General features: G+C 39.5%; 1 protein-coding gene and 1 pseudogene across 5 annotated transcripts in view; one reads left to right on the top strand and one right to left on the bottom strand.

Annotated features, from left to right (window-relative positions):
- Positions 1 to 27,086, bottom strand: part of AIG1 (androgen induced 1) — a 297,796-nt gene that overhangs the window by 221,273 nt on the left and 49,437 nt on the right. For all 5 annotated transcript variants that reach the window (XM_064291616.1, XM_010588493.3, XM_010588536.3 and 2 more), the window contains one exon: positions 26,083 to 26,238. In XM_064291616.1, coding sequence (XP_064147686.1) covers positions 26,083 to 26,238 — 156 coding nt within the window. The remainder of the gene's footprint in view (positions 1 to 26,082; positions 26,239 to 27,086) is intronic.
- LOC135227396 (NADH dehydrogenase [ubiquinone] flavoprotein 2, mitochondrial-like) lies at positions 2,171 to 3,113 on the top strand (annotated as a pseudogene).

Below are 27,086 nucleotides of genomic sequence, written 5' to 3'. Positions count from 1 at the left end.
ATCAGACAGTGTTCCACTGCTATTCATTAGGTTTCCACTGGCCAATTATTTCAGAAGTAGACTGACAGGTTCTTCTTTCTAGTCTGTCTTAGTCTGTAAGCTCAGCTGAAACCTGTCCACAATGGGTGACCCTCTTGGTATCTGAACACTGGTGGCATAGACTCCAGCATCACTGCAACACTCAAGCCCCCACACAGCTGTCAGCTCCCTTCTTAAATGTATGGAATATCATACTATGTAAACCTTCACTTTTTGTTCCACAACATATTCAAGAAATATAAAGCATCTTTTTAAATAAATCACTATGCTGACAATAAAGTAACAACGGCAGAAGTCAAAAACAAAGTGAAAGTGAGAATCCTGGGAAATAAGCAATCATTGAAGCCAGCTTCCTCCTGAGAGTATCCATCAAACCACAGTGACCCTGAGCTTATCTTCCAACTGCTCTATGGGATTCAGGAGATAGAAGATAAAGTCTGCTCAATGTGGGAAGCCCCACAGGAGGCCTCCACATAAAGAGGCGATACATTCAGTGTAACCGTGAATGAGAAATGACCTTCAGCACAAAGAGGACAGTTAGGAAACTTGTCTGCTGTATCCTTAACTTTGCCTGAGGAGGGGAAAAAAATTACCCTGAGAATTCATAACCATAAGATTGCCATTTTCTGAGTGTGTGCCCTGATTTGTGCTTTACGTGTAGTCCCATAAAGCTTTAAGAGGAGAATTTAATCTAAAGTGTTCTCTAAGTGGCTAGTAAGTACAAAGGCAAATCCTTGGTGCTCACCAGAACTTCTACCTCAAAGAATTCATTAATAAAGGTAAAGCTGCAAGGAATATGAACTCAGAAGGTCAAATATCACAAAGCACAAAAGAAAACAAGGCACCATGAGTCAGACAAAAATGAGGCAAAGAGAGAACGACAGCAAAAGACAGAGAGAACTTGAGAGACTATGAGAAAGAAGAAAAAATAACAGATGGCAGAACTAGCAGAATGAGATAAAATTTCCAGAGATGTCAGATATTGTCATCATCAGACACAGAAGATGAAGGTTGTATAATATGTTTCAGATATGCATAAGAGAAAAGAAAATATGACTAAGATACAAAATACGAAAAATTGAATTTTTAAAGGACTAGAGAGTGGCATAGTGGTTAAGAGCTCGGCTATTAACCAAAAGGTCAGCAGTGCAAATCCACCAGCTGCTCCTTGGAAACCCTATGGAGCAGTTCTACTCTGCCCTATATGATCGCTATGAGATGGAACTGACTCAATGGAAACAAGTTTGTTTGTTTTGGTTTTTATAGGGTTGCTATGAGTCAGAATTGATTCAAGGGCAATGGGCTTCATTTGGTTTTTGGCTTAGAGAGAACTTTTAAAAATGTAAATTGTATTAACTAAAATAAAAACACAACAGATGGGTTAAACAGCACATTTGAAACAGTTACAAAGGAAATTAGTGGAGTAAAATAAGCATAAAAAGTTATGTGGAACACAGCTCAAAGAAAGAGTGATGAAACATATTTAAAAAAGGTTAAGAGATACTGTTGTCATTAGGTGCTGTCAAGTTGGTTCCGACTTATACTGACCCTAGGTAAGACAGAATGAAACACTGCCCAGTCCTGCGCCATCCTCACAATTGTTATGCTTGAGCCCACTGTCGCAGTCACTGTGTGAATCCATCTTGTTGAGGGTCTTCCTCTTTTTCACTGACCCTTTACTTTACCAAGAATGATGTCCTTCTCCAGGGAATGGTCCCTCCTGAGAATATGTCCAAATTATGTGAGATGAAGTCTCGCCATCCTTGCCTCTAATAAGCATTCTGGTTATACTTCTTCCAAGACAGATTTGTTTGTTCTTCTGGCAGTTCACGGTATATTCAATATTCTTTGTCAACACTGTAATTCAGAGGCATCAAGTCTTGTTCAGTTTTCCTTATTCATTGTCCAGATTTCATAGGCACATGAGGCAACTGAAAACACCACAGCTTGGTCAGGTGCACTTTACTCCTTAAAGTGACATCTTTGCTTTCTAACACTTGAAAGAGGTCTTCTGCAGCAAATTTGCCCAGTGTAATGTGTCATTTGATTTCCTGACTGCTGCTTCCATGGTCACTGGTTGTGGATCCAAGTAAAATGGAATCCTTTACAACTTCAATATTATCTCTGTTTATCATGATGTACATTTTCTGTGGAGGTCCGGAATCAGACAACGAAGAGGTGCAGGGGCGCTGCCTGGGAGAGGCAAATGGCTTGGCCTGCCATGTTCCTCGCCGTGGCACTCCGGGCTGGGGCAGCTGGCCTCACCACCCAGTGGGAAAGACATATTAAGGAATCTGCATAAGACACCTGAGCAAAATGGAGCTGGAGGAGCCTTATTTGTGCACAGCAATACTTCTGAGAATAATCCAGATACTCCTCCATTTGATTTAACACCAGAAGACTATGAGGATACAGGCAAGTGTAAAAAACTACCCAGAAGAGCATAAAGCAGAGCTGTAATTCCAGTCTTGGATTCAGTGCAGAGACAGAGTGGATGGTTGCCCATCTCTGCTATGAACAAGGTTGCAGAAATTTTACAAGTACTGTCAGTGAGAGTATACAAAGTAGCAACTTTTTATACAATGTATAATCGAAAGCCAGTTGGAAAGTACCACATTCAGGTCTGCACTACCACACCTTGCATGCTTCTAGATTCTGAGAGCATACTGAAGGCCGTTCTGAGAAAGCTTGGAATAAAGGTTGGGGAGACTACACCTGACAAACTTGTTGTTCTTATAGAGGTGGAATGTTTAGGTGCCTGTGTAAATGCACCAATGGTTCAAATAAATGACAACTACTATGAGAATCTGACTCCTAAGGATGTTGAAAAAATTCTTGATGAGCTTAAGGCTGGCAAAATTCGAAAACCTGGGCCGAGGAGTGGACGCTTCTCTTGTGTGCCAGCTGGTGGTCTTAGCTCTTTGACTGAACCACCCAAATGACCTGGTTTTGGTGTACAAGCAGGCCTTGAATTTATATTCAGTTGTACACATGTCATATGTCCCTGGAGAAATAAAATATGCCTTTCCCATCTAAAAAAAAAAAGAGAGATGGAGAAGAAAATAGAGAAATAATGGCTTAGAATTTCCCAGAACATTAAAAAAAAAAAATTCCAAAACTCAGATCCAGGAGATTAAATAAATCTTAAGCAGGATAAATCAGAAGAAATCCATTACTGCATACATCATTGTATAAATGAATAATACAAAAGACAAATAGAATACTTGAAAAGAAGTGAGTAAAAACAGATCATGTACACAGGAACAGCAATGAGACTGAAAGCTTAATTCTTACAGCAGCAGTGGAAACCAGAAGGCAGTAGAATAGTATCTTCAATGTGCTGAGGGAAATAATATCCAGCCCAATATTCAATAGCCCAAAAAATTAATGTTTCAAGGGTTAAGGAGAAATAAAAACATTTTCAGATATGAAAAAATTGAAGAGTGCTTGTCATCAACAAGATTAGATAAGAGGAAATTATAAAAGACCAAATACAGGCAGAAAACCAAATGATCTCAGTTGGAAAGTATGCTATGAAACAATGAATTGCAAACAAAAATAACAGTAAAATGTAAATGAGTAAAGCAAATGTTGATTACATAAAACACAAATATGGATGCTAACTTGTGGGTTAAAAAAAAAATCCAGGAACAATATACTGGACAACAGTGGCACATAAATTGGGACGAGGCTAATGAGAGTTAAATAATTCTAATGTTCATTTTTGGAAACTGTAAATATATTAATTCTCTGTAAACATTGTTAAGTAGAAATGCTAAAACATACAGTTAGATTCCAAAAGGTATAAACACGGAGAATAAAACTTCCAAAGTAAAAAGGAAAATATGAAAAGAACAACAACAAAAAAAAAAAATCAAGAAGTCAATCATTCAAAAGAAAGCAAGAAAGGAGAAAAAAGGGAAGGGGGCTGCATCTCATAAGGGTAAAATAGTAAAAATAAATCTAAATATATTAAAGTCACATACACAATTAAATGACAGATTATTAAATTAGATTTTTAATAAATCCAACCATCTGCTATTTCAAGAAAAAAGCCAAAAACATAGGTCGAAAGTAAAAAGATGTTTTAAAAAAGACAAATAATGCAAATAATAATTACTATCAGAAAAATATTTTAGAGCTAATAGCATAATAAGGTGGTTGCAGTATTAATTATAAGAATTTTAATTATACTACAAGATGTAATAATCTGAAACACACGTTTCTTTTCAAATACAAGTAAAATATATGAAATTTAACCATAAATCAGAGCCCTGGTGGCACAGTGTTTAAGAGCTCAGCTGCTAACCCAAAGGTTGGCAGTTCGAATCCACCAGCTGCTTCTTGGAAACCCTATGGGGGCAGTTCTACTCTGTCCTGTAGGGTTGCTATAAGTTGGAATCGACTCGATGGCAATGGTTTTTTTTTGTTTTGTTTTTTTTCAGACCATAAATCAAGCTTCAAAATAATCTCTAACCAAAATGCAATTAAGTTAGAAATTAATAGTAAAAAGATAAAAAATCCCATATATTTGGAAATCTGAAAACACGCTTACTTAAATAACTTATTAGTTGAACATGAAATCATAATGAACTCCAGAAAATATTTAGAAATAAACAATAATAAAAGTACTAAATACAGGCCTGTAGGATGCAGGTAAAATGGTAGTTGAAGAGAATTTATAAGCTTCTATACTTTTTTATACTTACATCAGAAAATAAACAATAGTAAAAATTAATGTGAGACATACATCTTCAGTAGACAGCAAAAGAACAATCAAACAATTAATGAATAGAAAACAAGCATACAAGAGAGGATCAATGAAGCCAAAAGTGGGACTTTGGAAAGACTAAAATATAGATATACTTCTGGCAAAGCTAATAAAGACAAAAAGGAAAAACACAAATAAGCAATATTAGAAAGAAAGGAGAGGTGTTATTACAGACACCAAGAGAATAAAATCATCAAGCATATTTATAAGCTTTATACAATTAATTTGAAATTTTGATGAAATAAATATTTTTACTTAGAAAATACTTTTTATCAAAACTGACTCAAGAAGAAATAGAAAATCCAAATAACCTTAAAATCATGAAATCAAATCAGAAGTAAAATATTCCCCAAAAGAGTATGCCAGGCACAGATGGATCACTAATGGCTTCTACTGGACATTCAGAGAAAACATAATTCCAGTCCTTCACACAACTTTCCAAAGATTTTTTTTTTAAAGGAAATATTTTAGGAGGCTAGCATAACGATGATATCACAACAGAAAAGAACAGTTATAAGAAAGGAAAATCTGAGAACAATATTGTTCACAAACACATGCAAAAATCCTTAAAATAAAGCGATCAATGCTTATAAAAGATACATTATGATCAAATTGGTTTTATCCCAAAGGTGCAAGGTGGGTTTAATGTTAGAAAATCACTAATGTAATCCATGACATTAACAGAATAAATGAGAAAAATATGATCATGTTCACAGGTGCAGAAAAAAAATCTGACAAAATTTGATAACCATTCATAACAACATTTTTTAGCAACTAAGGAGTAAAAGTTCCCTCTTAAGTGATATGGCTGCCCCAGATCCTACCCCAGACACATTTTGGCACACATGAATTGCATTGGCGGCATACTGCTTAGGAAGTTTGTCCTGGAGAATCTCTTGCATAGTTAGAGCAGGAGATGTGTACAAGAATGCTCACAGCAGCATTGCTCCTAACACCCAAAATATTGCAAACAAGTCCTCTATTCAACAGTAGTAGCACAGATAAACACATTTCTCTGATGAAAACTCTAAGACTGATATCTTTTGAGAAATTGTAGGGTTTTTATTTGTTTTATATTTTTCTGTCTTCTGTACAAATTTGAACCCTCACATTCAGTAAGACCATTACTGACTCTCATATAAAACACATATCAACTAGTGTCTCAGTTATCTAGTGCTGCTGTAACAGAAATATCACAAACGGGTGGCTTTAACAAACAATTTTATTTTTCTCACTGTTTAGGAGGCTAGAAGTCTGAATTCAGGGTAACAGCTTTAGGGGAAAGCTTTCTTTCTCTCACATCTCTGGAGGAAGACCCTTGTCTCTTTTGAGCTTCCGCTCCTGGGCAATCTTCACATGGCTTGGAATCTCTCTTCTCCCATCTCTGCTTCTCCCATGCTTGTTTGATCTCTTTTATATCTCAAAAGAGATCAACTCAAGACACCCTACACTAATTCTGTCTCAACATGGCAAAGACAACCCATTCTCAAATGTGATTATAACCACAGCATAGAGGTTAGGATTTACAACACATATTTTTGGGAGACACAATTCAATCCATAACATTCCAAACTTTGGCCCCCCAAAATTCATGTCCTTGCCTCGTGCAAAACACATTTACCCGATCACATCATCCCAGAAGCCTTAAATCAACTCCAGGCTTAAAATCTCATCTTCTGAATCATTTAAATCAAATATGGGTGAGAAGTTAGGCATATTCCATCCTGGGGCAAAATTTCTCTTCACCTGAGAAACTGTGAAATCTCCAATATGGGTTACCTGGTTCCAAAATACAGTGGTCAAACAGGCACAAGGTAGGCATTCCCATTACAAATGGAATAAATTGAAGAGAAAGAAGGGATAAAGGGCACCAAGCAAGTCCAAAACCCAGCAGAACAATTTACATTTGCTCTCAAGGCTTGAAAATAATCCTTTGTTCCTTGGGATCATCTAGGCAATAGCCCTGCACTCCAGACTCTGGGTGTTGGCCATGCCCTCTGGATTCTGGGTGGAGGCCTCTCGGACCTGCACTTCAGCTCTGCCTTCCAGGCCCAATGGGACAGGAGCTCCGCTCCCTTGGCTTTGGGAGGTCCCATTTTCCAATTTCGTCTGAGTGGTGACCCCATCCCCTCGGACCCAGCAGGTCCTGTTCTTCTGTCCCTTGGGCATGGCAGCCCCACCGCATCAGCTTTGGGTAGTGGTCCCATCCCCTGGCACACTTTAATAGCAGCCCCACACTCTGGAACCAAGTTGGCACAGATCTGACACTTTAAAACCTAGGTGGCTGTGCCCCATCCTTTGAGATCCAGGAGACCAAGGTCCCACCCTTTGAAATCAAGAAGGCCCTGCTTCCTGCGCTTCTTCCAACAGTTCTGCTGATGTCCGAGCTTCTCCGAGAATGGTCCTTTTCTTTTCTTGGAAGACAAAAGATACAGCTCCTTTGGCCTGTTCCTGCTTGTAGAATTCTAAGATGCAGACAGCGTTCTTTCCTTTCATTCTTTCTCTGTCCCCTTCAGTCTAAGCTGATGGGTTTTCAGATGTGGTAGTTGGTTAGATCCATCAGTTACAGACTTAATCTCTTTAACAAAAGATTTTGTAGCCACATCATTAGTGAACTTCCTAGGACACGTGTCCTTAGTTTGTACAACAGAATTTTCCAAACCTTTAAGTTTTGTTTTCATTTTGTACAGTTCATTTTTTTTCCATAACCCATTATTAATTTTTTTTTAATTTTATTGTGCTTTAGGTGAAAGTTTACGGCTCAGGTTAATTTCTCGTTCAAAAATTTGTATAATACCGTTTTGTGACACTGGTTGCAATCCCTACAATGTGACAGCACACTACCCCTTCTCATCCCAGGTTCCCTATGTCCATACATCCAGTTCCTGTCCCTTCCTGTCTTCTTACCCTGCTTTAGGACAGGAGTTATCCATTTGGTCTCATACATCAGATTGAACTAAGAGGCACATTCCACACTTGTTATTTTTTGTTTTATAGGTCTGTCTAATCTTTTTTTCTGAAAAGCAAGCTTCAAGAATGGTTTCAGTTCTGGGTTAGCAGAGTGTCCGGGGGCCATAGTCTTGGAGGTTCCTCCAGTCTCTGTCAGACCAGTAAGTCTCGTCTTTTTTCATGATTTTGAATTCTGTTCTACATTTTTCTCCTGCTCTGTCTGGGACTCTCTGTTGTAATCCCTGTCAGAGCAGCCATTCATGGTAGCCAGGCACCATCTAGTTCTTTGCACGGTTCATTTTTAAGCCCATCTCTTTCTTCTCACATTTTACTATAAGTGGCAAGGAGAAACCATGCAGCCCCTTTAAGATTGTGCTTAAAAATATCCTCATCCAGATATACAAGTTCATCACTTATAAGTTCTACCTTCCACCATTTGAACATAATTCAGACAAGTTCTTTGCCAGTGCATAAAAAGCATTGTCCTTTTTTCATTGTCCAGTCACATGTTCATCATTTTCTTTTAAAGCCTCACCAGAAACACATTTAACATCCACATTTCTAGCATATGTATTCTCTAAGACGACAGAGACTTTCTCTATAGCTCTCCTCACTTCCTTCACAGCCCTAACCAGAGCTGCCTTTGACTTTCATAATTATACCAACAGTTTCTTCAGGGCAATCTAGAATTTTACTATTAGGTACCTTAAAACTCTTCCAGCCTGTGCCCATTACCCAATTCCAAAACCACTTCCACATTTTAGCTATCTGTTAAAGCAGCACCCCACCCTTCTCATACCGAATTCTGTCTCATTTATCTAGTGGCTGCTCTAACAGAAATACCACAAATGGGTGGCTTTAACAAATAGAAATGTATTTTCTCATAGTTTAGGGGGCTAGAAGTCTGAATTCAGGGTGCCAACTGCAGGTTTTTTTTCTCTATTGTCTCTGGTGGAAGGTCCTTGTCTTTTCTGAGCTTCTGCTCCTATGTAATCTCCATGTGGTTTGGCATCTCTCTTCCCCCATCTCCGTTCTACTCACTTGTTTAATCTTTTTTATATCTTAAAAGGGAAACCCTGGTGACGTGGTGGTTAAGAGCTACGGCTGCTAACCAAAAGGTTGCAGTTCGAATCCACCAGGCGCTCCTTGGAAACCCTAGGAGGGCAGTTCCACTCTGTCCTATAGGGTCGCTATGAGTTGGAATTGACTCTAGGGCAACGGTTTTTTTTTTTAATCTTAAAAGAGACTGACTCAAGACACATCCTCCACTAATCCTACGTCATTAACATAACAAAGACAACTCATTCCCAAATGGGATTGTAACCACATGTATAGAGGTTAGGATTTAAAACACATATTTTGGGGGAACACAATTCAATCCATAACAATCACCTTCAAAATTCTCAGGTCAAATAAGTTAGAAATTTGGGGTGAGGAAGTGTTGTGAAGCAGACCTATTCCTAACTTAAATTGTAAACTCCACCTAGCAATTTATTATTTTTCCTCAAACACTCTTACCAATATTTGAATCTTTTCACCATCTTCAGTTATACTACTGCCTTCTTGAGCTGTAAGAATCCCTTGTGTGACTTTGGATGGCATGAATGTACTCTTAAAATTTCAACAACTTGTTTCCTCTAACCTTTCAAATGAGTTTTTGTAATGGGGCAATATCACACCTCACCAATAGGTTCTGTCATCTAACACCAATATTGTCTGTGATGTGAGGCCATTTTTGGAGTGAATGGAAAGAAACCAACTTTCTTTTATTGTTTCTCTAGTGCTATATATACTTCTACACTCTCTGTATCTTTCACTGTCCTTCAGAATACTCCAGGTTAGGTAGGACTTGTTGAGCCCACTCTTCACATTCGAAAACCAAAGTTTTGACAGTTTATAAAAACTTTTATTAGCAAGTGATGAATCTGGAATTAGAATTCATGTCTGTCTGCCTCCAAAATTCATGTTTTTTTTGCCACATCTAGTTGTTTTATGCCTCACGCAGGTGAGACCGCCCTATAAAATGGTTATTTTAGCATTTTAATACTAACTATCCTTTTATGGGCTCAAAGTTAGATCCATTTTAAACTGAATTCTACTCCAAAATAAATAAAGCAAGGCTCCTTTCACTCTCTGTCAAGTGACTATAAGTAAAATAACTAAATGTGTATCCCTAAACCTCACACAAGATTATATTTATTAGGTTAGAGATGTACAGTCAATCAACTAGCATTTTATATAAATGTCTTATTCAAAAATATATACACTTGAACATTTTATCTATCACAAAGTCACCAAATAATTAAACTTTTGATGTCCCTGTCACACTTTCTCTCTTTAATAAAAGGAATCCTGGGTGGTGAAAATGGTTAACATACTTGGCTGCTAACCAAAAGTTTAGAAGTTCAAGTCTACCCAGAGGCACCTCAGGAGAAAAGCCTGGTGATCTGCTACCAAAAAAAAATCAACCATTGAAAACACTATGGAACACAGTTATACTCTGACACACAAGAGGTCGCCATGAGTCAGAGTCAACTGGATGGCAACTGGTGGTATAGTCTAGATATTAGATACGATTACATTCAAATTAATATCCACATGACAGCATTTAGTACATAGGTGAGACATCCAGCCAACAACAACTTGAGTTTGATGTTACCACCTAAGAATAAAATTAAGAAAAATCTAACAGTTAAATTACTTAATTAGATCACCCACTTGTGGAAGCATCCTATGCTAGATGGTTGTCAATGAGTGCCTACATTCAGTGCTTTGGCTGTAGTATCAGAGCAGCATGATTGAAATGCTACTGTTAGAGTGGAAGGTGAACATTGCTGAAATGAATTACAGCCCAACCAAGAAGGATATGTTAACAGAAGGGAAGTGATCATCCTATTGGGTAGGCTTATACAAACGTGTCTCCATCTTTGTCTAGAGGATAGGGTTCCCTGGCCACCCAAGGTAGTATTCCAGTCTACCTAGCAAGTCAAGCCCTATGATGCAAAAGGATGTAACAGACTATGATAATTTGATTCCACCTGCCATGAATATCATGCAACTATCATCCCTTGCCTTGATTTCAAGTTCATCCAGAAATCATTTGGCTACACTTTTGCTTCTCCAAAGTTGTTTTGCCTGCAGGGAGAATTTGTGCCACCTCTAGTCTACCTAACTTTTTTTTTTTCTCATTTGAGTATATTACTTATCTTTCAGATTTAAGCTTTAGTCTACAATCATTAGTTAGCATGAATACATTTACTAAGAGATGAATCATTTCAAAATAGGCTGACAAAACTGAGTGCCTGGGTCTACAATGACATTTGAGTAAGGTCTCACTCAGCACATTAGGACACCCACAAATGTCCATCCTACTGCCCTTAAATTGCTATGGAGATATGAGAAGAAAAAGGCTAAGGATTTTTTTATTATTATTATTAGATGTATAAACAAACTAGAAAAATGTATGGCAGGTTGCACACAGAGTTTGCAATGGGAAAAGGACTTTTGGGAAGGTTGCTGTATTTGTTTCTTAGCATTCTATCAACAACACATCAACGTTCCCTCGTTTTTCCCTTTATGAACAATCTACCCTTTAAATTTAGCGTGAACATTTCTTAGCAGGAGCACGTTTGCAAATATAATTGTGATTTATCTCCCAATGAGTAGTTGTATGAAGGCTTTTTCCAGTAACTTTCTGTGGGATTTTCTTATTATAAAAGTAATAAATGCTTATTGTGGAAAATTGTGTGGGCTTTTGTTTTTGCCTTTAAAATTTTTCTACAATGATCTATGCCATGTAAATAAAGTAAAAGGAGTCAGCAAGCAAACAGTTGTCTCTGGAACCAAAATGGCTCAAAGATGCATATATGCACCCATGGTGTCAGCAATCTGCCTGACAGCACTTCAGGATTTCTTTCTTTTTTTTTTTTCCCTTGGCCTTTGGACCATCTGAACTCCTTGTCATCTGCATAAGCCCCTCCTAGAATTGCTGACCAGTTATGGATTTTTGTGTGTGCGTGTGTGTGGTTGAAGAACCTCCTCTTCAATTAAGAGCCAGGAGGTTACTCTAATTACTTTGAGGATCAGCAGTTCAGGAAGGTGCCAAGAGATGGGAGAAACATCTGTTTTGATGCTGATTTGTGAAAAGAGCCAGGAGACCCAAGGAAATCTACTTCATATGGGTAATTTTTTTCCCCTAGCGCTTTCTCTTCTTTCTCCTCCCTTACTACCTACCCCCTTTTTGCTTGAAACTCTTCAAGCACAAACTGTCACTTTTCAAACATTACCAATCAGGTGCAATATGGTGGATATTTCTCTCTTGATAAGACTGAAGGAGAGCAAGGACTGGCTGCTACAACTGGGATGGCGGCAGCTTTCCCACCCATCAATGCCCCACACCTCTTAGAAGCCTTACAATCTGTAAGAACTTCCTGCTGCCTAATGCCTCTTGCTTTATGTAAGGCCCCTTCTAGATGAGCTGAAATCATGTGATAGCGTTTAACATAGTGACAAGCACAACCAGCAGTCACTGTCCAGTCAGTTCTCACTTATGGTGACCCCATGTGTGTCAGAGTAGAACTGTGTTCCACTGAGTTTTCAATGGCTAATTTTTGTTTTTTTTAGACTGCCAGGTCTTTCTTCCAAGGCACCTCTGGGTGCACTTAAACCTTCAACCTTCTGTTTAGCAGCCGAGGGTTTTACTGTTTGCAGTACCCAAGAACTCCTTGATGGGCAAGTACCAAAACCAAAATCCAGTGCTGTCAAGTCAATTCCGACTCATGGCGACTCTACAGAATGGAGTAGAACTGCCCCCTAGGGTTTCCACGGCTGTAATCTTTATGGAAGCAGAATGCCACATCTTTCTCCCACAGAGTGGCTGGTGGGTCCAAACCACAGGCCTTTCAGTTAGCAGCTCAGTGCTTAACCATTGAGCCACCAGGGCTTCTTGATAGGCACATAACCACACCCCACCAAAAAAAAAAAAAAAAAAACTGTCACAGTTGAGTTGATTCCAAGTCATAATGACCCTACAGGACAGAGTAGAACAATTCCATAGGGTTTCCAAGGAGCAGATGGTGGATTCAAACTGTTGGCCTTTTGGTTAGCAGTCATAGCTCTTAACCACTGAGCCACCAGGGCTCCTGATAGGCACATAACCAAAACGAAGAAATCAAACGCACTGCCGTCGAGTCAACTCCAACTCATAGCGACCCCAGAGGTCAGTGTAGAACTGCCCCACAGTGTTTCCAAGGAGCACTGGTTGAATTTGAACTGCCGATCCTTTGGTTAGCAGCCATAGCTCTTAACCACTCTGCCACCAGGGTTTCCTAGTACTCAATTAATGTTATGTGACTTTGCCAGAAGATCTATAGAAGGTTTCTCCCCTATTTCTTGGCTCCCTTTACTTTTCAAGATCAAATGCATAAGAAAGCTCCTCTGTATATCTTACATCGTAACAGAACAGTTTTCAAAATAGGCAAGATCACTTACAGGAGGCCTCCCGCTGAGCAATATACTGAGGGCCAGACCGCAAAACCATTTTGTCTCACTAACTGCTCTGTCTTATATCACCTCAAATTCTGGTTGAAAATAGGTGTGGGTATAAATTTAAAAAGAAATGCAGATTTGAGACTGCAAACTCGCTCTTAAAAAAGTAGAACAAAATGGCTTCCAGGAATTCTTGGTAAAACATTTCACCGGGTAGGCCAAGTTCATTGTTAGACTACTGCTGTCCAAGCGGAATGCACTGTATTGTTTCCTGCCAAAAATATTCATTTGCAATTGTGTAGCTATGAACTATGCTTCAATATCATGACTGCCTGATGATATTGGATACACTTAGAAACATTTTTTTTTTTAAACATAGCTAATTCTACTCATAAAACCTCATTTTCACATATTAAAAACAAGCATCTTGGGTAAATATGTGGTAGCTTAAGTCTGCATTCAACGATTGAAATGAGAAGACAAGGCAGGAAAAATTTACTTTTCTTGTCCAAACTTGTACTTAGCAAACTGGCCTGTGAAACTCTATAAAATCATCAGCCCTACAGGGTGAAATAACATCTTAAAAGGAAACAACAAAAAGCACAAATGAACACAAAGTCTTTTGCTACACAACCTCAAAGAAAAAGTAGTGATTGTTTTATCCAGATTCTGCACAATTTCCTCTCCTATTTTAATAAATTCTGCTAAAAGAAAAATTGGGGGCAGCTCAGGCCTTATGTGGGGGCATTGGTGGCTCAGTGGCTGAATTGTTACTTTCCATGCAGGAGACCCGGGTTTGATTCCTGGCCAATGCACCGCACACACAGCTACCACCATCTGTTGGTGAAGGCTTACATGTGCTGTGATGCTGAACAGGCTTCAGTAGAGCTTTCAGAGCTAGGAAGACTAGAAAGAAAGGTCTGGCAATCTACTACTGAAAATCAGCCAGTGACTCACAATGGTCCAATTCACCACCAATCATGGAGATGGCACAGGACAGGGCAGCATTTTGTTCTGTTGTGTATGAGGTCACCGGGAGTCGGGGGTCCCCTCAACCACAGCTAACAGCAAAGGCTTTATGTATGTAAGGATAACATTATTGCCTACTATGTATATTAGGTGAATGACAGAATGCGAAGTTAGATTTGGTCTGTCAAAAAGTGTATGGAGTAAACCGCTAAGAGCAATCATTCCATCAGAGCATCTCGGTTTAAATCGAGGTTGCACCATTCACTAGTCGTGTGGTCTCTGGCAAGCTATCTGTAAAATGGAACCCTGTAAAACGGTAAAACGGAAGCATCTGCCGTGTAGTAAGAACGACAGAAATACCTGCCTTATGGGCTTATGAGCGTTAAATAAATAATCGGAGTAAAGCCCTTAGCACAGTGCCTGGCCCACCATGAAAGTGCAACAGAACTTACCGCTGGCTATTAGATTTTTCAGGCGGTTGGGTTATTTGTGGGTTTTGCCACCGTGGGAAGAGAGATGGCGAGAAGAGGCCCCAGGAAGCGCAAGTGGAACTGCTCGTACAGGGGCTGTAAATCCCAAACAGCAGCAACAACAAAGCCTTCTGGGTATGTGGTGTCTTCTTTGGAACTCTGAGGTAAATTGTGCGTGGGAGGGAAAGGGGAATGCAGGTAGCATTTGTGACTATTCAGACAAAAATGTTACTGTATCAATGAATCTGGGGCCTTGTTTGTTTGTTGACTCAATGCTTATTTTGTTTTCTACTGTAACATCAACCAACACCCTGGGCAGGAGCACGCTCCTATAAACCCCTAGACATAGGAACATTGTAGTTTCTTTTGTATACTTATTTCATGCTTGTATGAAGGCAGTCGTTTTTATTTTGTATTGGTTTTTAAGGCAAAAGGTGGGAAGAGAGGATCTCCTGGAGATTATGAAAAACAAAACAAACAAACAAAAAAAACCATTGTGTCTAGTCAATTCCAACTGGTAGCAACCCTACAGGACAGAGTAGAACTGCCCCATAGGGTTTCCAAGGAGTGGCTGGTGCATTCGAACTTTGGACCTTTTGGTTAGCAGCCAAGTTTTTAAGCACTGAAGATCAAGGGGTGAGGCGATAAAGACAGAAGCAGAAAACTCCCCTTCATTCATGTCTTTAAACATGAGTACACTACTGATCATGTTTAGGATTCTCTCCTATTTCACTCCCTTCCCCTTCTCCTCTCAATGAAGAAAGTAGTAGAGACCAAGACAAGCATAAAAACAGATTAGGATTAAAGGTCTTTTTTATCCGGTTCTCTCTGTGACATAAATCCCTTCACTTGCCTCATGTGACACAAAACCTTACCAGTGCAGCCCAAGTTCTTGGTTACATGTTTCTTCCTATGTGTAAGTCAAATATGGACCTAACCTACAGGATAAAGGGGCAGTCTGTGGAGGGAAACTTTTTGAAAATTTGTCCCTCAGAGAAGCTGAGGAGACAGTGAGTCTGGTAGCAGGGCCATTTGTGAATTGTGGCTCCATACACTCGCTCTCCTTCTCCTTCTCATCTCCCTCTCTTTCTACCTTCCCCCAGGCCCACTCACTTCTTTGGGTCATATCCCCTGTAGTCAGTATTATGCCTTGACTTTTGCTCCTAACAGGGTTCCTAACAGGGTTACAGAAAGGTATGATGAAAGTCCTATACAGTACTGGCTATTTGAGGTGAAATAAGTAAATCATTTGCATGGTAGTTGCACAGGTACAACTAAAAGTTAACAAATTCTGTGTAGGTGAAAGGTCCACTGGCTCCTTCCTCGGAGGAGATGATATTACTTCCCGTACTGACTGAGGTAACACAGCTCAGTTTGATCCAGCCAAAACCAGTAAGAGCTACCTCAAAACATCCACTGGACAGTTATTATCTCAGGAACACCCACAGGGCAAATCATTGTTTCTTTCTCTCCAGAGAAAGAGATGGTGGTAGTGAGGGGTGAGGGGCAAAAGGAGAGAGAGAATGCAGAGAAGGAAGAAAAAACCAAAATCGGATGACTTCTTTTTTAAATCAACAACTAATTTCACTTCTTGTCCCTGTGCCCAAACAGGTACATACATAAGATCCTGGGCGCCTGGGGGGGTCGGGGGGAAGAGTGTGTTTTTTGAGGACAAAAATCTTATGTCTATTTTATAATATGCATCTCACTATTAATGTTACTGAAGATCCATTCTACCGTTTCTTGATCTCAAATTTCAAATACATATTGTCCATATAAATATAAATATGGGTAAAAAGATATCTTCATTTTCTGAGATGTTTTTGTGGCCTTTTTTTTTTTTTTTTTTGCCCAAGAGGGTAGGAACTATGCCACCAGCGTTTCTGAAATGATACCCAGGGCATGATAATTCTCTGCAATTTCTAGGGGTGCCATCAAACGAAGATTTTACTCATTGAATGTGATTGCCTGCATTTTGGAGTGAGTGGTCTAAAGGAAGAGCCACTCTGACGAATTCTGTATGGCATTTCAGAGATTAAATATAAGCCACTTAGTCAACTGTGGAAGAAATCTGACTTTCTCTGGGAAGGACTTCTTCAGACGTCAGGTTTAGACAGCTGCTTAAGACAATCCTGGTGAGAGATCCATTAAAAGTGGTACTGCCAAAGAACAAATGGAAAAATACGCCTTTCTTGGCTAAGATAGAAAATCCTCAATTACACTCATCAGTTTCACTGTATCTAATTTTCATATCAATATAGAAAAACAAATAATACATTACCTAAAATCCTGTTAGTTTTTACTTCACATTTTATCGTTATTCTCAAATTTGTTTTTTATAACATTTTTTATGTTATAAATCAGAAACTCCTCTGATTTCATTGGGGCAGTGATTTCGCCAATCTCAAAGAATGAATCATAATTAGTTTCAGCCATCATGGTAAAGCTATTTCTTCTTGCTTCTACTTGCTTTCCCAGCCTCCCATTCAGCTGGTTCTAGCCATGTGACATTCCTAACCATGATGTTGTTGTTGTTAGCTGCCGTAGAATTGGCTCCGACTCATGGTGACCCCATGTACAACAGAATGAAGCTTTGCCTGGTTCTGTGCCATCTTTAAGGTCAGTAGTGTGCTCAAGCCCATTGTTGTGCCCACTGTACCTTCTGAGTGCCTTCCAACCTAGGGACTTATCTTCCAGAACAATATCAGATAATATTCTGTTGTGATCCTTACAGTTTTCATTGGCTAATTTTTGGAAATAGATCATCGGGCCCTTCTTCCTGGTCTATCTCAATCTGGAAGCTCTGCTGAACCTGTCCACCATGGGGGACCCTGCTGGTATTTGGAATACCAGTGGCACAGTTTCCAGAATCACAGAAATGTGCAAGTCACCACAGATGGGTGGTGGTAACCAATGACACATAATGGGAAATATGATGGTGGGCTTCTGGGAAAGATTAATTTTCTTGATGAAGAGACAGGTACTTGGGAGCTTCTTTCTATTCCTGCCTTCAACACAGTTGGAAAGAATGTAATGCTTGGTGCTTTATCAACCCTCTTGTGACAACAGATGGCAAGTCAAAGGTCTAAAAGCCAACACTCCAAAGACTGTTGTTGTTAGGTACTGTTGAGTCAGTTCCAACTCATAGCGGCCCTATATACAACAGGCTGAAACACAGCCCCATCCCGCACCAACCTCACAATTGTTGCTATGTTTGAGTCCATTGTTGCAGCCACTGTGTCAGTCCATCTCATTGAGGGTCTTCCTCTTTTTCACTCACCCTCTACTTTACCAAGCATGATGTCCTTCTCCAGGGATTGGTCCCTCATGATAAGATGTCCAAAGTACATGAGATGAAGTCTAGCCATCCTTGCTTCTAAGCAGCATCCTGGCTGTACTTCTTCCAAGAAAGATTTGTTCATTCTTCTGGCAGTCCATGGTATATTCAATACTCTTCACTAACACCACAATTCAAAGGCATCAATTCTTCTTCGGTCTTTCTTAATTCATTGTCCAGCTTTCACATGCGTATGAGGCAACTGAAAATACCATGGCTTGGGTGAGGCACACCTTAGTCCTCATCCTCAAAGTGAAGTTGTAATTGAAGAAAATTAAAACAAGTCCATGAGAGCCAAAGTACAAGCTTGAGTGTATCACACCTGAATTTAGAGAACGCCTCACGAATAGTTTTGACACACTGAACACTAATGACTCGGAAGACACAAGAGGAAAAATAGAAAATGTCTAGGTCCCAAATGACAATAGTAATACTATTCCTGAAACTATCTGCCTATAGTCTTCTTGTTTTGTGAGATATTAAATACCTTTATTGTTTAAGCCATGGTTAAATGACTATCCATTCTTTCAACAAATATCGAACTGTTTAGACATTGTAACTGATGCTTGGGATACAGCAGTAAATGAAACACACAATCTCCCTGGCCTTGCAGAGCATGGATCAAGTCAGAGGAAACACACACTAAACAAATTAACAATAACAACAACAAGGTAACAGGACAGAGAATAATGAGAGGCTAATTTATACAGGTTATACAAGGAACGTTGAAGGTTGATCATGTTAGCAGAGACTTGAGTGAAGTAAGGGAGGATGACCCATCGCCATCAAGTCAATTGTGACTCAGAGCGACACTAAAAGACAGAGCAGAACAGCTCCATAGGGTTGTAAATCTTTACAGAAGCAGACTGCCACATCTTTCTCCTGTGCAGAGGCTGGTGGGTATGAATCACTGACCTTTTGGTTAGCAGCCGAGTACTTAACCACTGTACCACCAAGACTCCTTGGAGAATGATAAGCCATGTGTATATCTAGGGGTCTTCTGGTAATTTGCAGCTAAAAGTATTGCTTACTTATACATCCAATAAGTTCTTACTCATCCTTAAAAACAGCTCTGATGTCATCATATCTGGGAATTTTCCAGACCCGCCCACCCAGTAAAACTAATTCCTCCCCCTACTGGGCTACTTCTTCATCCTAGACACATGTACGGTTATATACATCATGCCCTATTTTAATTTGCTTGTTGATATAGTTTAAAATGTCACCCTTACTAGACTGTGAAATCCCTGAAAGACAAGACCACCATCCTGGCTCCTAGTACATAGTACCTGCTACACAGTATACTTCATGTACTCACAAATAATCATTGACTTGACTGCAACTTATGTCTTTTGAATGGTCTGGATAGAAATGTTGGGTTTTCAGTGTAGGTACCTACAGTGAAAACCTTAAAAAAAATTTTTTTGTGCTTGTGTTTTGTGTGTGGAACCATCAAAGAAGCTGACTACTCTGAGTTAGCATGAATGTGTACAAATTGAACAGGTCATCTATGCAGAAAATCTTTGGTTCCCATTTAGAAAATGAGAAAATATTACTTGAGAAGTAACTTGGTTCTCTATCAAGTACATCTGTCTAATGATATTATGTCCTGTAACTTTTGAAAAGGCTACTTAAAAACAATTGTAATAGCACTCACCTAGGTTAGGTAGTTACAGTCCTCTGAGTCTTTCTCCTGTTAATGGGAAGAAAAGGCTCATTTTTCTTACTGATCTTGAATGGTCATCTAGGAACCTTCCCTAATCTCAGGCAACTCAACTCACAATACTACATTACCACTAACCTGCTCATTTCAGTGCAGAGTAATCACATGAAATTCATATGGAAAAGACTGAGGTTATCAAGGATTTCATTTTACTTGGATCCACAATCAACACCCACGGAAGCAGCAGTCAAGAAATCAAAAGATGCACTGCATCTGGCAAATCAGCTGCAAAAGACCTCTTTAAAGTGTTGAAAAGCAAAAATGTCACCTTGAAGACTAAGGTGCACTTGACCCAAGCCATGGTGTTTTCAGTCACCTCATATGCTTGCGAAAGCTGGACAATGGAATAAGGAAGACCAAAGAAGAACTGAAGCCTTTGAATTGTGGTGTTAGCGAAGAATATACCATGGATTGCCAAAAAGAACGAATAAATCTGTCTTGGAAAAAGTACAACCAGAATGCTCCTTAGAAGCAAGGATGGTGAGACTATGTCTCACATACTTTGGACATGTTATCAGGAAAGATCAGTCTCTGGAGAAGGACATCATGCTTGGTAGATTGTCAGTGAAAAAGATGACCCTCAGTGAGATGGATTGGCACAGTGGCCGCAACTATGGACTCAAGCATAGCAACAATTGTGCAGATGGCACAGGGCCGGGCAGTATTTTGTTCTATTGTGCATAGGGTCACTATGAGTCGGAACCAACTCAACGGCACCTAACAACACAACATGTGAAAATTTAATAGAGAATCAGTGTATATTAAGGATATTTTAAAATTAAATCCAGAGTTTGAGAATAAAGTAAACAACGTGCTTTTTTAAAATTTCCCCTTTAACGTCAAAACAGAAGAAAAGGCACTGGCTTTTATTCACGATCACAAGTAGAATTAAATTCCCTTCCTATATGTGTTACATTAACAGACTTATTAATATTAATTAATATGTTCATTTTCCATTTGAAGTCAGTCTCTTACATTTAAAATCTGAAGTGAAATGTTTTTTTAAACCATAGGGGTGTGACAATCTAAATCTATATGTATTGCAAAACGTTTTCCTAAGAATAGCTTAGAATTAGCTGATGTCAATAAATGAAGACTTCCAGGAATCACTTTTTGAAAATAATTGCTAGATACTTTACCTTTGTGTTTGCATTTCAGATTTCAAATTCCATTTTCCATATGTTTTCTAAGGAAGCAGGTACAACACCGTCCTCATCACAAGCAAAAACAAGTTTTAAAGAATTCGGAAATAAATTGGTGCTTACAAAATCTTCACTGTTTATAAGAAAATGATTGCAACACCAGAAATGATTACTTAACAAATAGCTTTGAGACTCAAGTCAGATAAGAAGGCCAAATTCCAGAAAACCTCATACAGGTACATTCTGGTTTGCTCCTGATAACCTGGATGCCCACTGGGCTTTTGGGTTGGAACAGATCCATATCTCTAGGAATTCCTTTGACTAGTCTCTTCCAGTTCTACTCTGTCCTACAGGGTCACTGTGAGTCGGAATTAACTCGACGGCACTGGGTTTGGTTTGGTCTTAGTTTAGTCCCTTCCTGTTAAAACTCTTCAAACTAGGGACGGGCCAGGGTTAACTTAGTGTCAGGCAAGTATCTGGTCTAGAGCAACCCAAAGTTAGTTTACAACCAGGGGACTGAGGAGGCGGTGAGATGCGATTACAGTATTATTCAGCTGAATGGTTACAAATGAATGAGATGCATGGACTTGAGTTAATGGAAAATGTATGACGACTTGAGTTTATGTGATTGTTCTTTGTCATCAAAGGGGCTGCTTTGGATAGTGGTACCCAAATAACCCATTGCCATCGAGGCAATTCCGACCCACAGCAACCCTACAGGATAGAGCAGAACTGGCCCATAGAATTTCCAAGGAGCGCCTGGTGGATTTAAACTGCTGACCTTTTGGTTAGCAGCCGATTTCTGAGAGGGACACTTTCATACTCATCACATTCATTTTTTTGTTGCTTGTCTTCATCTTTTTTTTTTTGTGGTTGGAGGTCCAAATCTACCCTCTTAACTCTGATAATGATATCTGCCAGCACAAAAGTCAACAAAATCACAGGAGACAAAAGGCATTCTCAGTTTGATCACTGCCAATAAACTTCGGTGCTTCCAGACCACATAATGTCATGGAATTATTTGTAATGCTTCTTTAAAAGGGTGACAGCGTTCAGGAATAAACTGCACATGGTAAGAAGAGCCTCCCATGGGTTATCCCTGCAAAATAAGTTGCAAGGCTTTGGGAGTGGTGGTGGTTTCCGGCCATTAGCGTTACTAATCAAGGCCAGCTTTTCATTTATGAGAATCTACACCAATCAGGATGACACATGTTGTGCTCACTCTAGCAATTCTGCCTGCTTTCTTCAAGGTTATGGTGAAAGAAAACTTTACTCCAATTATCTTTGATTGGAATGTTGCATGATTTTTATATATCCTTGAGACAGAGAGAGTCCATGAAGTAGATACAATAGGCCCACTGGTCACAAAACCATTATTTAGTGCTAAATGCCCACATAAAGCAATTACTGTCAACTCTCAATTAACCTTGTTATTGGAGGAAGCATTAATGTACAAAGTACAAATCCTAGATAGCCCCTACCCGGGCCTTCCTTGCTGCCATAGCAGCAGTTGAGGTGAGAGAGGGAGAGAGAAATGGAGAATGGGAACATCAGGAAAGGCTCAGGGTTAAAGGTCTCTTCAGGGAAAGCTGGAGCAGACGTGATAAATTCAGCTGCTGCTCTCTGCTCTCTCTTTATGCCTTTTTGTCCTGTACCATGTGTAAAAATAACATTGCTTTCCCAGTAACCTTCTGACTGACAAACAAAAAGCAAGAAGCAAAGGAAGCAGAGTAGGAAACAGCAGAGGAAGCACTCTTGGAGTCTGGCCTTCCTCTGGGAGTCAGAGCGACTAAGCAGGGGAGGCCTCTGAGGACCCCACAAGGGTTTGAAGTAGGGCTCTGCATCTTCCTCATTAGGATGCTCGAGTGCGTTCAATGTAATCCTGCAATGGGGAAAGTTCTCAGGCATTCTGCCTTTTAGGGTTTTGACTATTCAACCAAAATAATAAAAGCTGTTAAATTATAAAAGTTATACTGACACACATTAAGCTTTCTTATGCTACAGGTTCCCTGCATGACTGCATGTCCATCGGATCCTGGCATGAGTGCTATTCCCACCCTTCTGATATAGTGAACCCTTTAGGCTGGGCACCTCCCTTCCAAGCCAGAAGCTGCAGGAAGAGTACATATGACTCCTCTTCAAGTGATTCCTAGTGACACTGCTCCAGGAAGTGCATTTTCATAAGACAGAAAGTCTTAAGCCATACAGATAAAAGCACAGTGGAACTCCTGATCCCATCTGGCAGCTGCGAGGGGTACAGGGGAGGAACAGAAGGAGCAGAGGGAAAGCCTTGGTAGTCACGACAGAGAAATGGGACCAATGGAAAGGAAAGTTGGGAAACAATCTTAGGAAAAGGTAAAATCACATGGTTAATGAAAAAAAAAGCTATTCTGGGTCAAAATGCTTATAAATTAAAGAGACAAACTCATAGCCTTAGTAATTATGACTTGGCTAAAAATTAATGGAGTTTGAGAAGAAGCCACTTATTAAGTTTTTTGGGTTTTTTTTTTTTTTTTTTTGCTTTGAAACGAATGTCTAGGCATTAGAATTAGAAATCTGTTGGAAAACAGGTAGATAGAAAAAGTCAAATGACAGAGTAAGGTAGGAACAGGAGGAAGAGTGAAGAAATAAGGAGATTTCTGGAGAATATTGGTCAGGATTCTTTTTAATATTAAATGTAGAGACAGAGAGCAAAGGAGAGAAAGAAATGTAGCAGAGGAACTTCAGGAAGTTCAGGGAAAAGAAAAGGTTAGTGAATATAAATGGGAAAGTGACTCATAGTAAGGGAAAATGATCAAAAATGGAAAAATTGACTATAAAGTATTACCGAGCAAGGAAAAACTAGAGTTAAAGAATTCAGTGAGGCTGCACATCTGACTACTTATTCTGTAAGTATGCCTATTAAAGAGTACTGATCGTCTACGAGAAACCCTGGTGGCGTAGTGGTTAAGAACCATGGCTGTTAACCAAGAAGTCAGCAGTTCAAATCCACCAGGCGCTCCTTGGAAACCCTATGGAGCAGTTCTGACTCTGTCCTTTAGGGTCGCTATGAATTGGAATCGACTCAACAGCAATGGGTTTGGGTTTGGGTTTGGTTGTTTTGATCATCTACTGTGTGCCAGGTAGCATGGTAGGCACTGGGGCACTCCACGGAGGAGGCAAAAGCCCTTGCCATCAGAAAGCCCCTCGGCTAGGAGAGGTTTATACGCCTGCAATGAAAAAGTGACATCATGACTTCTGATTATAAAGGAGGGAGCAGATTAATGATATTTTTACTCTTTTTCCCTCCATCAAAGACAGATAAAACAACAAAAAATAATACAACATGGAGGACATTATCAGATACAATAAAACAGGCAAACAGAAGAGCCCTACTCTTCTTACAAACCGTGAAGTATACAAGGACTAAGATTCAGAAAGGACACAGAAAGTTGACAAATAAATTCAAATCTCAAAAAGATGCCAAAAGTTTTCCCAAAAGTAATGTCAAATTTCTGCACAGCACGTGTAATGAGCCTTCAATGACAGTGACAAGACTTACAAAGTAAATTGGGAATTTCCCTGGAGAGACCCAGTTTGACACCACATAACAGAAAGAGAGGTTAAAAGAAAACATGTTGATATCTATTTTATTTACAACCTCGCCTGCTAGCCAAAGAAGACTTCTAGAGGTAATAACGCTCCTTTTCTATTGATCCTCTATAGACATTCCAAGAGAATAAGGAGTAAAAGAAACAAACAACAAAGATAAAAATACAAATCTGTCATTTTCTAGATAATTCCTTCATGCAGAGAGAATATGCCTTTATAATTCACGCTGATGGTGATTTTCTCTCAGATGGCTATTCTGATGAAAAATATTTGAATTTTGTAAGGCAAGTCCAAAGAGGGAAATATTAAGTAATTAGAAAGTTTATAACTCTGTTAAGAACAAAATTTCAGATATTTACTGGATGACTCCAATCTAAGCAAAGATGAGGGGATGAGAAGTGTGACCAGATTATAATGCTTCCCTGGCTCTCTTATTGTTCTTAGGAGCTAAGAACTATTTCATCCAAAAAAAATCACAACCCAGTACATAGACAAAGCACTTCAGTGACAACGGGTGCCTATTTATTCCCCCACTTGGTATTAGAGTCATCACGTAGAGGTCTCTGCCAGCAAGTATGAATAAGCGTCATCGGATGACTTTAAAATACACGTTTCTGTCTTTCCCTATATTGGACCTTGGACTTTGGTGCATATGCTATCTCTGGTCACTTCGGCTCCTGTTCCTCAAGAAAATCCAGCTGGCAAACAAAAGATTTGAACTCGAATTAGGTAACAGACTTTTACTGCCCTCACAATCTGAGGTATGCAAGAGTTCTCTCATTCTTCACCTGGCTGTACCCAGGTGTTATGGACTGAATTATGTCTCCCTAAAATATGTGTTGAAATCCTAAGCCCTGGACCCGTAAATCTGGACATAGCGGTTTCTTTTTTGTTGTGTTAATGTGGTTCTATCAGTGTATATATTAGGTTAGGTAGCTCCTACACCTCATGACTTCTGAGTTATAAAAAGATAGAAAAGACACAGAGACACACACTGGGGGGAAGACAGGTGCCATGTGAGGGTTGTCTACAAGCCAAGGAACCATAGAACACTGGAGGCTACCAATAAGGAAGGAATTGACATGGCTGGCAACCTGATTTGGACTTTAGCCTCCCAAACTGTGAGAAAATAAATTTCTGTTCTTTAAAGCCACCCACTGGTGTTTGTGTTATAGCAGCACTAGATAACTCAGACACTGGGTTAAAAAATCTATAGAATCTCATGGGACACTGGACCTTCAGGACATCATGGTTTATGTGTAGATAATGGATGGTTAACAGATTTGTGAAGGAAGTTGAGCTACGGAGGGAATCTAACTGAAAACAATGAAAATCAATGAAGCCAGAACAGACGTAAACATTAAGTGGCATTTACTTAAGTGATAATAGCTAATGGCACAGTCGGGGAAGTGAAGAAGTATGAGCTAATGCTAATTTCCTCTCTCAAGTTCAGAAATACTAGAATGGTCATAGACCCAAGGACCACAGATTTCAAGTTTGGATTGCATAAGACCTCCTATATATGAACCTCTTTTTTCCCTTGGAAGTCTGAAATAAGATGCAAGATTCTTTTGAAATTAAATGCCCTCCATCATCATACTTACAACACCAACAGGAAAGGCCAGCACAGCCAGCATCCAGTCCCGGAGAGAGATGAGCTTCTTTAACTGCCTTTCTTGCTCTTGGTTCCCACTCCCTCTGGTCAGAAGACTGGAAAGGTCAGTCAGTACACAGATGCCAAAAAAGACAGCCTGGATAACCTGTAGAGAAGCAACAGCCATCATTAGTCAGTAAGACCCAAAGCGCCCCTAGCTGGGGAACACCAAATAAGCTCCATATCTGTAACATATAAAAGAGGATCAGAAGCACATTAAAGGGGTCACCTTACAAAAAAACAAAACTAAACTAAAAATTGATTCAGCTTCTGCTGAGTCAGTTCCAACCCATGGTGACCCCTTGTGTGTCTGGGTAGATCTGTGCTGCATAGGGTTTTCAACAGCTGATTTTTAGAAGTGTATCACCAGGCCTTTCTTCCAAGGTGCCTCTGAGTGGGCTTGAACCTCCAATCTTTTGGTTAGCAGCTGACCATGCTAATCATCTGTACCACCCAGAGACCCCATAAATTAAAAAAAGGCTAAGATATTTGCAATTTGACATCGTATGTGAGAAAATGGATCTTATAACACTAGTTCCATTTTTGTTCACTCAAGACAAATGTGAAAGTGCACACACACATATCTAAACAGGCCCGGCAGAAAGCAATATCAATTCACGAACTGAAGTTTCCATTAGTTTACAACACTGCATCAAAATCTGTGGGATTATCTAATTAGTGGGAATTATTTTTTTTTATCTAAGAAGTGAAAAGAAAAGGATCAGGGTAGCTGAATAACAAAAAGGACAATTTCATCTGAAGGTGAAGAAATCTTTCCTATGGCTTGAAATTCTTAAATCTGGACATTTTTCCACCAAAGGAAGTAGTAGAAAGCTTCTAGTCCTTGAGTCATACAGAAATCAACTGAATGTAATAATCAAGACTCCGATACGAAGCAATTTTCTCTTGTCAAACTTGTACTAAATGACCTCCTTGCAGATTTTTGAAAACAAA

This window comes from Loxodonta africana, chromosome 1 (assembly GCF_030014295.1).
Source record: "Loxodonta africana isolate mLoxAfr1 chromosome 1, mLoxAfr1.hap2, whole genome shotgun sequence".
Taxonomy (NCBI): domain Eukaryota; kingdom Metazoa; phylum Chordata; class Mammalia; order Proboscidea; family Elephantidae; genus Loxodonta; species Loxodonta africana.
Note: the sequence above shows the minus strand (reverse complement) of the source record. Positions and strands in the feature narration are given on the sequence as shown.